Source organism: Bacillus rossius, assembly GCF_032445375.1.
Source record: "Bacillus rossius redtenbacheri isolate Brsri chromosome 4 unlocalized genomic scaffold, Brsri_v3 Brsri_v3_scf4_2, whole genome shotgun sequence".
Classification (NCBI taxonomy): domain Eukaryota; kingdom Metazoa; phylum Arthropoda; class Insecta; order Phasmatodea; family Bacillidae; genus Bacillus; species Bacillus rossius.
Genome location: NW_026962011.1, coordinates 8643467 through 8659338, shown reverse-complemented (window position 1 = coordinate 8659338; position 15872 = coordinate 8643467). Strand labels below are relative to the sequence as shown.

General features: G+C 35.9%; 1 protein-coding gene across 1 annotated transcript in view; it reads right to left on the bottom strand.

Moving 5' to 3' along the window:
• Window positions 1-14624, bottom strand: part of LOC134542260 (leukocyte elastase inhibitor-like) — a 56593-nt gene extending 41969 nt beyond the window's left edge. The window contains exon 1 of the mRNA XM_063386375.1: window positions 14477-14624. Coding sequence (XP_063242445.1) covers window positions 14477-14486 — 10 coding nt within the window. The 5' untranslated portion in view covers window positions 14487-14624. The remainder of the gene's footprint in view (window positions 1-14476) is intronic.
• Window positions 14625-15872: the final 1248 nt, after the last annotated feature.

The following is a 15872-nucleotide window of genomic DNA, read 5'->3' as shown; positions in this document are numbered from 1 at the left end:
GGAGCCTGTCGCCATTTTTAGTTTTTTTTGGACTCACCAGGTTTGAACCGAGGACGGTGATCGATATAATCAATCAGAATTCGAATAAGTTAATTTTTTGATGAATTTTGGAATTTTTTTCATTAAAATCGGATAATAATTAAAGATTTTCAAGATGGCGTCCAAATTTCAAGATGGCGGCCGTAACAAAAATTGCAACGGTGACGTCATCATCCAATATGGCGGAAAACACATCACCGGAATTTTCTAGAACACAATGACGTCATCCAAAATGGCGGATCCAAGATGGCGGATCCAAAATGGCCGCCGTGATCTACTTGTCCCGTTACGATATGTCCCGTTACGCTGTGTCCCGTTACGCTGTGTCCCGTTACGCTTATCCAAGATGGTCGCCGTGACGTCACAATCCAAGATGGCCGCCGTGACGTCACAATCCAAGATGGCGGACACCGGCACCGGCACCACATCCTGCATCCTGATCTCGGACCGGCCAAGCTATACTACTTTTGTGTAAAATGGCATTTCAATATTTTAAGTATTTCACCACTCAATACCAAACAGAGATACAGTAGCATACAACACCCCACCAGGGAAGCTGTAGTACAATATCATGCACTGAGAAAGAAGTACACAATGCCGCACTGAGGAAAGAGTAGTTCACAATACTGATAAGGTAAATGACATTTTAAATACTATAAATTTGTGCAAACGCTCAGTTAGATTAGGTTAGCTACGTTAAAAAAACATTGTAACCAACCTGTGAACGGTTGCTTACGTACGTTCCATATTTTAGTTACCATAAAGCTATAACATAAACATTAGTGTAAATAACGAGGAAATAAATTCGAAAATTTAACTGATGTTTGTCCATAATATTTTTATTTCGTTCCTTTGATTACTTTTCTTAAATAATATTAATACCATAAGTTTTTTCACTTATGTCACGTGCACTTAGCTACATGCACTCTTTTTCCTCTATTATTTCAAAATTTTGCAATTTATTTTAAATGAATTCATTATACAACCACAATTAAATGATTATATAGGTTTTTTTTCCTTTTAAAAATATATGTTTATTATGAACTTACATAATGACAATAGCAAGCACTGTTTTGTATTAACCGTTCGTATGTAGCCTTCGTGTGAAAACTATTTTTAGTACATCAATCATTAATTAAAAAAAAAACAGCGTTTAACGTTTCTATGGTTTTGAGAAAACAATTTTTACTGATTTTGTATATGATATACTAAAAAATAAAGACGAAGTCCACTCACCAACGGTTAATTCAAAAATGTATACAACATGAAAATTTGCCTTTAATTTCATAAAAAAAAATACATAAAGACTTGTGTAGTAGAATTTTTTTTTTAAAAATAATTGAATGTGGTTATACTGTGAATTTATTAAAAATAATGTGCAAAAACAATGAATAACAGGATCAATATTTATGTATTAGGATAGTATCAACTTAAGTGAATGGGGTCGGTCTCACAAGAAATGTTGGTTAATTATTTTTCTTGTATTTACTGTTATTTAAGGGCTATTCACTTACATTTGCCAGGGTAGAATTTTTTAATTGGCTATTTGTTCACAACTTTAGTCATCAGATATTTAGTATTTTGCAGACTTTCACGGCCATTGTCTCATAAACTATCTCGACTTTCGAGTGTTGAGCTGCGTCGAGATGGTAGATTGTACCGATGTTTTGCTTTGTCATTGTAGCAGGCAACTTCGGAGTTGAGAAATCAACTGAGAGCTAGAAGGTGGGAAGGCTCTATACAGTAATAGCCTGGATGCGACCAAAAAACTACGGCTGCAGGTTCACCACAACAGAATAAGTCGAAAACCTCTACACGATTCATGGTCTATAGTGCTTCCCAAAGCTAATGTACGCCTTTGAAGCTGGAAATGAACAAAATATTTATTGCAAATGATAGAGACAGTACTTAAATCAGCCAATGGAAAAGCAGAAGTTGATAGGGCAACCGAAATTATGTGAATCTTAGTCTGATAAAGGAATTTGCGAAATTTCCGGGTCTCTTTAAATATTAGTAATGACTCCTGGCATAGGCGTGCGCACGGTAGGTGCCACAGGTGCCTTGGCACCACCATTAGGGTTAACGTTATTTTGTTTTTTACAAGCAGAAATAATACATACTTACAAAAATCCGTATTATTTCCAAAAATAATATGTTTTCCAATCGTGTCGAGTTACAGATATGTGCTCATAACACTATCAGTATATCAAACATCAATCGAACCAACTATACACACGGAAACAAGCCAGTGACAATTACTTGTGTTGTACACGCGGGCCGCAGCTACGAAACTTCTGAAATGTAAATACTTCTCATAGTTCTCCTCGAATTACATAGAATGCGCGCTCGGTGTCCACTGGTCACTCCACTCGGCAGGCGCACGGAATAATAGCCGCCGTCCGCCAGGGTTTATTTTTAAAAAAGAGAGAGAGTTTAGTTAGTTAAAAGGATAGGCTTACTCGATGACTAATATGCATTCGCCGACAAAACATTTTTGTTGTATTCCAAAAGTTAAAACTTTTGCCCACTCTTATTTGTGTATTTTTATTATTTTAATATTTTACATATTTTAGGTATTTTATAAAAACTCCCTTCATTTGTTGATTTTAAAACTTAACATTTGAGAATGTTTTATCTAGCATTTATTTGGCGTCTTCAGAAAACATATAAGTAAAGTTTTTCAAAGCCACGAGCATTAATTCCTGCAAACAATTTGTGCAATTTACTTTATGGCTCAACAAAGCTTAAAACTGTAAATAGTTTAGTAGTTTTCCTGGTGATTATAACGTTCAAAGCCATAATTTGTCATAAAAAATGTTAAAATTTTTACATCTGTGTATTTAATGTTTTTGTTCGGAAAAACCTTAAATAGCACCATTTTGCGCTTTCAAATCAAAAAATTTTCCGGGGGAGGACCCCCGGCCACCCGCTTTAGGCTCGGGATCCATGAATGACAGGGCTGTTGTGTAATCTGGCACCACCAATACTGAAGTTCTGCGCACGCCTATGACTCCTGGGAGCAATCGACGATTGCAGACGGAATTCCCGCTACAACGTCCGTGGGGCAAACAACGTCCGTGGGCGAACAAGGAAAATCCCCGCTGCGAGAGGACGAGACACGCAGGCGAAATTCGTCCCGCGGCTGACCGGGAAAACAACTCAGGCGCGGAATTCCCCTACGACCTCTGGTGCTGACCTTCACTGGCGCAGAAGAGAAACCTCGTGCACTTGGAGAACAACAACCCGAGTCGCGAATGTCAAGGCTGGGTGAGAGAGCATTGCGGTTTATTTATTTATTTATTAGTAGCTAATGCATGGCATGCGTTGCAATTCTTCAATCAATTTTTGACGTGACAACGACTAATAAATCGATGAACGCCGGCTGCACGCATGAAATAGTGTCCCACTACGGATGTCCCACTACGGATGTGTTCTGTTGCTCATTGTACGCATGCGTGGCATCTCTCTTCCACTCGATTGGAACAACCATCGATATGACTTTTCAATCAAATTTTCGTCGTTTGAATTATTAATATTATGTAATTTAACGATCGTCCACCGATTTTCAGCACAATCGGTACGGTTATTTAAAAGTAATGTTGAAAATTCAAATACGTTTTGAACCAACAATGGTGTTTTGCAGTTACACATAATAATTCAAATTACACCCGGGATCTTTTGCACAATGTTTTAAAAAATATTGTAACACATTATAAATACTTTTGGTGTATTTGGGATGCGTATTTGTTATAAAATCGTGTTAATATTATACCCCTACCGTGAACAAAGTTTTTAAAATTATATATATCACATTTGAAACTTCAATCCCTTAGTATGGCCTCGTGGGCGTGTGGTTAGCATACCAAACTCTTAACTAAAGGTTGTTCGTTCGTAACCCGGCAGCTGCAAAATTTTTTTTGTACTTGTAAAAATAAATATGACGCACGCAACATTTCAAAAGAAATAAATATATTTGAATTAATGAATGCAAATAAAAGTAAATTTATTAATTCAATTGCATATTTCATTTCACTCCTTTGTATCCATACAAAATAGTGATAATTCAATAAAAATAATTCAATTTTATTCATAAAAGTATGCAGAGGTAGATTTTATCATGCAAAATATTGAAAAATTAAAAAAAATTCTTCCTCAAAGAATATAATATTTTTAATTGCCTAAATGGTTTGGTTGCAAAAACCTATTACGGCTCAGTCTCAGGCCGAATATGATATTTCATTTTCTTCTGGATCAATCATTTCATCAATGTTTTGTTATGACGTTGTCACGTTAAACTATCGTCCGTAAACCGACTTTACAGACAACCAATTTTTTTTCTAGAACCACCTCCACAAACTTACAAATATGCCTTGTAATGTATAACGCTATTCTGCAACGAAAAAATTTCCTGGCAGTCCTTGTTCTAATGAACATGCTAATAGTAACAATTTGTTAAACAATTAAACAATAATTTTCACAAGCAGTACACTTTAACAGTTAACATAAATTTAAACATTTAATTGAGATAACTTTACTGTTCTTTCTAAAATGCATGAAAATGATTGAATACATGATTGAAAAGCACTTAAAGTACCACGCAAAGTTCTTTTTTTTTTTTTTTTTTTTTTATATATTTAAGATCTCTATAGCCTTTGCTGAATAATCTTCGATTTTCTTGACTTAAAAATAATGATATTGACTACATAAACTACCCCTCAGTTTGTCACAAACCATTAGGTTGAATCGAAACTAAATCATTGATATTTCTTAAAATATATTATATGAAAATAGGTAATGATAACGCATAATAAATAAAACTTTTTAAAATATTATAAAAATAATTAGTAAATAAATTTAAAACTTAAAAAAGAAAATAAAATTTTTAAAAACTTAAAAATATCCATAAGAAAATTAAAATAATTTTTTTTATTGTTTTTAAGTAGGTGCTAATACACAAAGAATCTCTCTCGTTCACTATCTCTCTATGTATATTTCTATATCTCTCTAACTCCGTTTATATTCTATCTCTATCTCTTTATATATAAATATCTTTATCTCCCCTCTGTATCTCTCTCTTTTATATACACACACACATATATATACACACACCTCTATATATGTCGCTCTATAACAATTAAAATATTTAAAATCTATGTTTTTACTTATCTATATACTTTTGTCTATATATTTACCTTTCACAGGTGTGACATAGGTATATAAAAAGAAACGCGCGAATTCGAATGCAACGTTGTGCCAAAATTTCAAAGCAATTGGTGAAGATCTTTCGGGGATTTAAGATTTTGAACGACCGGATATTTACATTTTTATTTATATAGATTTTCTTTATTAGTGGTGAAGTTAAGGCGATACGCCTTTTCTTAGAATTAACCACATTTTCTGCTATAGCATCGTACATTGAAATTTTACAAAAATAAACATAATACAAACCTAAATCGATGATAAAATAGGTCATAAAATAGGAAGCATAATTGGGCTTTAACTAAATGTTCAAAGATAAGATTATAAAATTTAACCAAAATGCTAGCAAAACAGGATAGGCATACACGTGCTAGAAAGTAATTAACACGTAAAACATCCGGCATTGCCAAAACAAGATAATAATATGTAGCATTAAATTATTACGTATGCTTTGCAAGTATTAAGGTGGGTTTACGATTGAAACACATAAGATTTTAAAACTGGACCTTGTTACGCCCCTCGTGTCCGCTTAAGTACATCATTAAATAGTTATGTAATAAAAAAAGCCCAGGAAGCTGCTCGGGCAAAAAAAAAAAAAGTGAGTACAATTAAACCCGAGGCAAACATTAAACCAGTTTAATTATTCTCAAAAAGGAGAATAAAGTGGATCGAGTGGTGATTCAGTTAAATAAATAAAAAGTGATTTATTTCAAAGCTTGCCCTGTTTATTTGGCACTATAGTTTTTAATATTTTCTGTTGATAGTGGTTTGGTACATGTTCTTTTTTTTTTTGGCCTAACAGTGTTAGTGACATAAGATCGCAGACGAAACTTTATATTTTGACAGTACAAGAGAACCCATATAAATTCGACCTCGTTAGTTCCAAAAATTACAAAATTACACGTAGCAAAAATACTTGGGCCCCGGCCGTCAAAACTATCGATAACAAATATATTATTAATTGAACCTGAAATAAAAATTTAAAATTTTGGTTTGACCAACTAAAGACATCTCATAATCAAGCATTCACAAAAAGAAGTTTAAATTTTATTAGGATATATCACGGTTAAAATACTGCCTTAAAACATTTTTGTAGTCCAACCAGTGCGGGACTATGTATAATTTAGGTAACAATTTACATTATTAACTAAAAGTCATCTTGATTATTTTGCTAAATGAAAAAAAAAATTATATTAATATTGAATACTGAGGTTGCTTCCGCATGAAATTGCGCGTGCCTGCAGTAGACGTGTGTGTACACGAAAGAAACTCAACCAATCATTTGACGCACAACTGGTCTCGAGATTCTTTCGTGGTAAATACGTGCCCCATTCGTATAGTCTCTTAGAAACGTGCACTTGAAGAACTCACCATACAGAGCGCGGGAGGACTTGAGAACCGCCATGTTCGAAGAACCGAGGACCGTCTCACTAAGCGACAAGCGCATTGTCTAACGAAGCGACACCCGACAGCGGCAAGGAAGGGGATCTGTGCTTCTCACAATGCGACGATTAGGAACCCTCTTGTTTCTCAACCATTTCTATTGCTAGCCTACTTGTCAGTTCAGACACCACATGTTTGATTAGTAGACAAAGAAACAACTATTTTTTCAATAAAAAAACAAGGAATAAAAGACTTTTAGTCTCCCACCAGAAATATCTAATTGCTTCGTATTTGCAACAACAACCCTATTACACTAAGTAAATGTTTCAGTATGAATAAATATGTATATATAAAATAACCTTTATAGTTCAAAGGACGGATGTTTTTAAGGACTGATGTGGGAAAATCTTTACTTCTTAGTTTTGAAATTTTTCATGTCCTAAAAACTATACATGTGGTGAAAGATAGTTTTTTTTGTCTAAAGCTTCAAAAATGGACAATAACTGTTGAAGCAAAAAAAAACCTAAATTAGAAAGTAAGTTAATGATGCTACGTGGAAAATGTTGCTTTATCTGTGAGAATACATAGACGTGGATTTGTGTGCGTGATAGGCCTAAAAGTCTCTGTCACGTAACTTGTTTCAAATTTAACACTTGTTAAAAGCTGTACCCACGGACGTATCCTTCTGGCTCTGTTGTTCTGTCAACGGTGGCATACAGGTCGTCAATGTTCGTGAACCAGCAAGCATCACGCGATGTTTCGGAAGCGACAGTTTGGGAAATGGGTCAACTCGTAACTGATAAGTGCTATGTCTGAGAACTTTTAACTTTGAGACGAGTTAAGGTGGGTGCACAATTGAAGAAAATAACAGTAACAGTAACAGTAGATCGTGCGCTCAAGATTTGACCGCCATGTTTTCCAACCTACTGATTCGCAATAGCGCATAGGACGATCGTGTGCATGGGAGAGAGGTCGTGTGCATAGGAGAGAAATGATGTATTTTATTTCTGTTACGGAGCAGCAGTCAATGAGATTATAGTAGGTAGCCATTTTGGTGGGACTAGAGAACAACTGTTTATATTTATCAATCATATGGTGGCAATAAATTTGTCGAGATATTTCAATGCTGAGGTGTAATTCCTGTTTTAAAAATTAATTCATGCTATTACATATCAGACACTATCAAAAATTGTAAATAAAAAAATGTGTCGTGGTTAGAATGGTTAGCTAAAATTTTTTGTGTAACCCTTATTTATTTATATGTTGAAAAAAATGTTCTCACAAATTGCTGGTAAAATATCATGGGATAATCGTTTGGTAATTAATATAGTTACTTACTAACACTGCCAACAGATGTCGGATGGATCGGGAAATTTCATTGGCTGAAATTAACAGTAAGATTTCAATTGTGAGCCGACTTCGCACAAGTCGTGTGCACAGTCGTGTACATGGCCTGCTATGCACTCGCTTGTGTTTTTTAATTGTGAACCCAGCTTTACAATGAATAGACAATAGCACCAAGACGAACGGAATAGGGTGAGGGGAAATTCTGTTCTTGCTTAAGCTACATAAAAAAGTGTAATTTTTTTTGTTCCAGATATATTTAACACTTATGTGCCATTTGTAAAAAAAAAAAAATTATGGAAATATTCGTAATCAACATTTTTACCTGACCAATTGTGTGTTCGTCACTCACTGTGTTTTAAATTTGAGTAATGAACAAAACTCTGCTTCTGTAGTTCCCTTTAAGAAACATACTTAATAAATATATCTGGAATTACACAAAAAATTCAATATGGTGGGAGAAGCAGAAAGTTAGACTGGGTTAACAATAAAAACAAAAAAATATATAGTACATAGCAGCCAGTGTACATGACTGTGCACACGACCTGTTCGAATTCAGTTCTAAATTATTGAAATCTTACTGTTAGTTTAAACTATAAAATTTCGTGATGCGTCCGACATATGTTGCTACTATTAGAAGACAACTATATTACCTACCAAATGATTAGTCCGTGACATCTGATCAGCAGTTTGTGAACAAAACTACAATATAATTTGGGTTTTGTAAAATTTTAGTTAACAATTCTACTACACGAAACCTTTTTTGTATTAACATTTATCGCTAGTGACTTTTTCGAAGTAATTTCAATAATTTTATTTTTTAAAGGCTTGTAACATCTCGACAATTTATTGCCGCAATATGAATGATAAACATGAGCGGTTCTCAAGTCCCGCCAAAATGACACCCTACTCTCCGCTCATTGGCTGTTGCGTCCGTAACAGAAATTAAATATATCCACACCCCTATTGTGCACACGACCTCTCTCACATGCACACGACCGTCCTGTGCGCTGATTGTGAATCACTATTACTGTTGTTTTGTTGCCATTGTGAAACCGGCTTTACACGACTAAATAATGCACCGTTTGCGGAAGTGTTTGCGCGCTCAAGGCCTGCACTGGTTAACGCCCCGTGGTCGCGGTCCAGATGCGGTCACGTAAAAAAAAATAACAAAATAAAACCGCTTCTAACGACCTTCTGAGTCACTTTATTCCTGCTGAAGTTGATTCACGCAACGTTAATCATGATGGCCGAGGCATTGAAACGGCACACTGCGCAGTAGCAATTGCCTTCCTATTAAAACGTAATTTTTTTTATAGGTATACCTTCTAACAGATTCACAGCAAATGTTTCGAATTAAGAAGCAAAATATTAAAATTGAAAAGACAGTAATCTTATAGTACATAAACCGCGAGGAGGAACATCATCAAGATTTAAATAATTAACTACTTATTATAAAAATGTATCTAAATAGCTACATTAAATCCCGAGTTTTCATGCAGGCTAACACACATTACAGACTGAGAAATTTTCTCTAAAATAAAATAAAAACTATTTGCCTTTAATCACACAAAACCACACATAAATTATTTTGAAGAAATAAATCACTAATTATGTATAAAAAATATTTTTCAGTGAGATAGGCGAAGTAGTTTCAGATGTAAACAGCATATACATAACAAGGATGATAAAATGATGATAGGGTTATCAAACCGCGGGGTGATGACCTTCAGTATGAAAAGTGCAGACTGGCGGGGAGAGAGTAGTCTACGATGGCTTGCTGTTGCCTTTCGCATTTTAGAAGCGAACGGATAACACAACTTCCAGTCCCGTACCCAGAAAGGAAGTTTTCCTACCCTACTGAGAATCGAATCCGAGACCTCTGGCTTACCAGCCAAAGTTTATAACTTTTGAGCGAAGTTTATCGGAACAAATTTACTTATATCTATAATAAGACGTTGAAGGTGGGTTTACGATTGAAAATTAAGATTTAGGAATTAGTCTTGTGCTTAAAATACGACTCCATGTATACAAAAGCAGTGGTTTACTATTGTCGCGTAGTTTTAATGACGGGTCGTGAACGAATTAGCTGTTGACTTAAAAATTAACAGAAACAATATTTTATATTTTCCGTAAATATAACTTTGGCAGCTGATTATGCGAAAAGTATGCAATATATATATTTAATTTCGTGAAAGTTAAACCATTTAAATTTTTTTTCTGTGATTACTGTAAATATAAAATAATGACCTGAAATGGGAGACACCTATGGTTTTCACCCAAGCGACCAACAAATTCAAACAATTGAATTCATTTTTATGTAGGTAGCAAACATACGATAGCCAGCAATGCTTCGTTTAAAGTTTTTTTATACTAAATATATATGTTTGAGAGAAATATGTTCAGTACAAATATAATATGTAGTTGGAAAAATCACTATGCGTAAACACATTTCAGAGCTTGCACAGATAATTTTAGTAAATAAAACACTGACAACACACGAATAATAATAACAACAGTAATATAATAGTTGCATTGCCAATCCACGGGTCTAAACCATCTTTCGAAAACGAAATTCAGACACTCTTTACAGTAACGTCGCGTCCGCGACGCGATGGAAATAGAAAGTGTTTCTTATCGGGAAGTCTGTCACATCTGCCATATACGTCGCGAGGAATTCACAGATGTGTCGAACATGATTGGTTAGAATAAATATTCGCGCCCAACGCATCACTACATAGTGTAAAACAAAGTCGCTACCCGCTGTCTGTCTGTCCCTAATGTAACCTTAGATCTTTGATAATTTTAGAGATTTCTAATGTAATGTAAATAAACATATTTTTTTTTCGCTTACATTGAAAACGCTGGCTGAACCCTACGAGATAGATCATGTTAATAATTGTTGATTATATTTTGTTGTTAGTCGAACGAATAGTAAGTAAAATATTTTTATTTAATCATCGAAAATCGTAGTTAAAGGTAAGGTATTTAAGTTTCAAAAAATAACTGATTAGAATAGGTATCTTTTGTTGTTGATATTTGTTGATTATCTTTTGTTTTTAGTCTATATTTATATTTATATTTATAATTACTAATTAGTATGTTTAGTATCAGCATCGCACCCGTGCGAAGCCGGGGCGGGTCACTAGTCTCCTATAAGTCAAGCTATGGTGATTCCAGCTTAAGTCAGCGAGCATCTATTTTCTATACTTGGATCGTCAAACTACCTTGCTCCGTACCGTACTTGTTATTCTTTGCTTCAAAACATTCATCTTGGGAGAGAAATTAAATGAATTTGTTTAAATTATTCATGCAATTGGGAATTTCGATTCAAAACAATTTCTTGGGCATAAACCATGGCTGTTTTGCACTGTTTGGCATGAGAAAATTTTTTTTCAAGAACGCAAATTAAGAATTAAAAAATGAAAACATAAAACCACAGAGAACAAGCCTAAATCAGCTGATGTCAAACAGATGAACCCAACGACGAACCTGAACAGATATCACGGACAGCACAACGACGACAGCACAGACGAACAACCCGGACGTAAATATCAGACAGCACAATAAATTCTGTAAAGGAATTTAGTCATGAAAAAAAAATAATAACAGCACCGACGAACACAGAAATGCAGGCAGACAACAAACCCTAGACAACGCAGCAAATATTCGAACACAACGATGAGGATAAAACAGATATTATGGGCCACACAGCGACAACACCCACGAACAACAGTAGATTACCTGTGACAATGTTGTGACGCAATGGCGTATGTCCAATAAACTGTACTGAATCAATAAATGAAGGGTTTCGTTTCAGTTCTCCCTTCCCGTACGAAACTTCCGCTGAAGGACGGTGTACATCCGGCACTGTCAGTGTCAGCCTGATGCCGCACTCGCAACTCAACTGCTAAATAAGTTGGAATCAAACAAGATATCACATTATGATATCAATTCGTACAGATAAAATCCACGACATCGCTGGTATTGTGCTCATTTGTGTTTAACGACATATCTACAAAATTACTATAAAGGATACATGCCGGCCCACTGTTATTTCATTTTTGATTTCAGTATTTGGCCGTAACTAATGAAAATGTTTAATCCGCCCGCTTGGTCTAGTGGCTGGCGTGCATGGCTCCCGAGTTCAATTTCCGGCCGGGGAGGGGATACCTGAAACCTTCTCCCTGGGTTCAAGGACGGGGACGCACCACAACGCCGAAATACACTAACGCCGAAAAATGTCATTGCAGGACTTCCACAAAGGTTAGGTTAGGTTAGATAGGTTAGGTTAGACTAGGTTAGGTTAGACTAGGTTAGGTTAGGTTAGACTAGGTTAGGTTAGGCTAGGCTAGGATAGGCTAGGTTAAGTTAGGTTATGTTATATTACGCTAGGTTAGGTTAGATTAGGTCAGGATAGGTTTGAGTGTGGTATTTCGGCGTTAAGGTACATTTAAGAAACACACACAAATTCATTCAGTTGTTACTTCGGCGTTGTGGTACACAGCAGTTTTCTAGCTGTCGGCGTTGTGGTCAATTTTGACATTCGGCGTTATGGTATTTCGGCGTTGTGGTAACGACCCCCCGGCCTGTGGCATAGTTTAATACGGCCCGCCTGGAGAATCTTTCAACGAAGGAATATCATCGTATATAACCACTGTCGTGTACTAACCTCTTTGTTTGCAGCTGACAGTGTTTAGAAGCAACAGTATTCTCACATACCTACATAATAAAAAAAGCTATTTTCATCCACATATCTATATATTGTTTAATATTTAGTGTTTTAATTTTTATAAGGTTTTCGGGAAATTTTTTTTTAGTCTCATTTTTCGTTATTTATCACATGATATAATCGTATGCCTTGGCTCATCCTAAAATGGCCCGGAAACGGAGACGGATATCCCAGAAAATTTCACTATTGCGTCTGCTGCTTTCACAATACACGTAAGCGTAACAAATAGCAACCTATGAGATTGCATTTTAAGGTTATGAAATATTAATTAAATTAAAATTACACTGTGCTTCAAGTTCATTGCGCGGGTCAAATTTATACTCACAAACACACACACACACACAAACACACAAACATATAAACAAACCACAAAGTTAAATCAGAAAACTAGATATGCTTTTACGTGAAATTTGTTTTAACGTATTTAGAACATAAACAAACATGGCTAACACCGCAGCTAAATACTCGGCTTCTATTGGTCGCACGGAGCACAGTAAACGGAATAGCTCAGCATTACCGAGCCAATCCGTACGGGACCATCTCCGTCTGCGTGGTATTGTAGAAACTTTGTTTTAGGAGATAAGTCTCCGTTTACGTTATCAATCTCCGCTTCCGTGTCACTGTAGAATTCATAGGCGTGCGCACGGTAGGTGCCACAGGTGCCTTGGCACCACCATTAGGGTTAACGTTATTTTGTTTTTTACAAGCAGAAATAATACATACTTACAAAAATCCGTATTATTTCCAAAAATAATATGTTTTCCAATCGTGTCGAGTTACAGATATGTGCTCATAACACTATCAGTATATCAAACATCAATCGAACCAACTATACACACGGAAACAAGCCAGTGACAATTACTTGTGTTGTACACGCGGGCCGCAGCTACGAAACTTCTGAAATGTAAATACTTCTCATAGTTCTCCTCGAATTACATAGAATGCGCGCTCGGTGTCCACTGGTCACTCCACTCGGCAGGCGCACGGAATAATAGCCGCCGTCCGCCAGGGTTTATTTTTAAAAAAGAGAGAGAGTTTAGTTAGTTAAAAGGATAGGCTTACTCGATGACTAATATGCATTCGCCGACAAAACATTTTTGTTGTATTCCAAAAGTTAAAACTTTTGCCCACTCTTATTTGTGTATTTTTATTATTTTAATATTTTACATATTTTAGGTATTTTATAAAAACTCCCTTCATTTGTTGATTTTAAAACTTAACATTTGAGAATGTTTTATCTAGCATTTATTTGGCGTCTTCAGAAAACATATAAGTAAAGTTTTTCAAAGCCACGAGCATTAATTCCTGCAAACAATTTGTGCAATTTACTTTATGGCTCAACAAAGCTTAAAACTGTAAATAGTTTAGTAGTTTTCCTGGTGATTATAACGTTCAAAGCCATAATTTGTCATAAAAAATGTTAAAATTTTTACATCTGTGTATTTAATGTTTTTGTTCGGAAAAACCTTAAATAGCACCATTTTGCGCTTTCAAATCAAAAAATTTTCCGGGGGAGGACCCCCGGCCACCCGCTTTAGGCTCGGGATCCATGAATGACAGGGCTGTTGTGTAATCTGGCACCACCAATACTGAAGTTCTGCGCACGCCTATGCTGTAGAACAGGGCTTGAAATCTGTACGGAAGGTATGGGACATAAACCTTTAAATGCGTTTTAATTCATAAGTGTCTGGCCCTCGCCGGTATAGTTCAAAGATCGGGGGCTGGCAATAACGTAGAGTGTTTGATTTCTCAGGTCCTGCGAACTGGCGTTATTCTCACCTGGCAACATGGCTGACTGCGACCGAGAGATTCTTCAACAGGTTCTTCGTCCAGGCTCCGCGGGGCCGATGGGTAAACAAGCGATTGGTGCTGGGCGGAAGGTAACCGCGGCTTATGTGCTGCCGGTTGACGTCATGGGTCACGTGGTGCCGCCAACGCCTCCCCCCCCCCCTCGCCCAAAGGCAAGGGGCCGCTGACCTTGAGAACTGGCCAGACGGAGGTCATGGATCTCCCCTCCCCCTCCCGCCATGGACGGAACCTGTGATGAGTCTTGGAGAGGGAAACCGGTGCTCTTCAGCTAATCATAAAAAAAAATATGATTTGGATGTCAGGGATCAGGGACTTATTTCCTTAAACATAGAACAATATTGACAAAACCCTGCTTATGGAAACCCGGGCGTAGAATATCCAATATAGAATAAACATATTCATGGTACCAACTGGATAAACATAATTCAGAATTATTAAACTATGAAATTTATTAGAAATCTAAATTATTTACCTTTAAAAGAATCCACTTCAGGTAGAATGCAGTACTCGGGTCATTAAAAAGGTCTTGGATAAATAAACTGAGAGAAATTTCAACTTATTCGCACAAAAAAAAAATCTCTGGATCGCTTCGAAATCGGATAATTACAAAATCCAGATAACCAAGATATATTACATAACTGAAAGTGTCTCTTAAATGCTTGGAGAGCTTCCTCCTTCCCAATAACATTTAATTAAAAATCTAAACCATGATGTGTGGCTTTAAAACATTTTTCGTGACTCCTTTAAAATGTATCAAAAAGGAATAATGAAACAATCAAGCCAGTGGACGGAGCTATGTATTTAATAATACAAATGCCTACACAAAGAAAACGCATTAATACATATTTACATAAAGCTAAATTTGTATAATCCAGAAATCTGTTATTTAAAACAAAAAGTATACATTCTCCAGTGAAGAGGTTTGAAACAAGTAAAAAATTACCCCCTAAATTTCACGAACGCGCGCTCTACCGCCGCGCTATCGAGAATAGTTGAACTTAGGCAGGAGACTATGTATCATCAAGATTGTAATGTCAGGTTTATTTAGAATTTACAACCATGCTGCAGTAATCATTGCACCAAACAGCTCACAAAAACCATGGTTTACCGAAACAACACTCACTACCACGGTCCTGCTGCTTGTTTACTTTTACAGCGCGCGAAACGATCTCGGACACTACAGTTACCAAGAAGTATTACCAACTTCATATTGAGAAATTCCTCGAAAGAAAGGATAAGATTCCCATTAAAAATATAGTCCACCACGTAAAGTAAATTTACCAAGCAGTGTTGTCAACTCTGTGTTAATAAATTCCTTGAAAAAGGCATAGATAAATTTCTCATTAATGATACGAAACATTTTTCC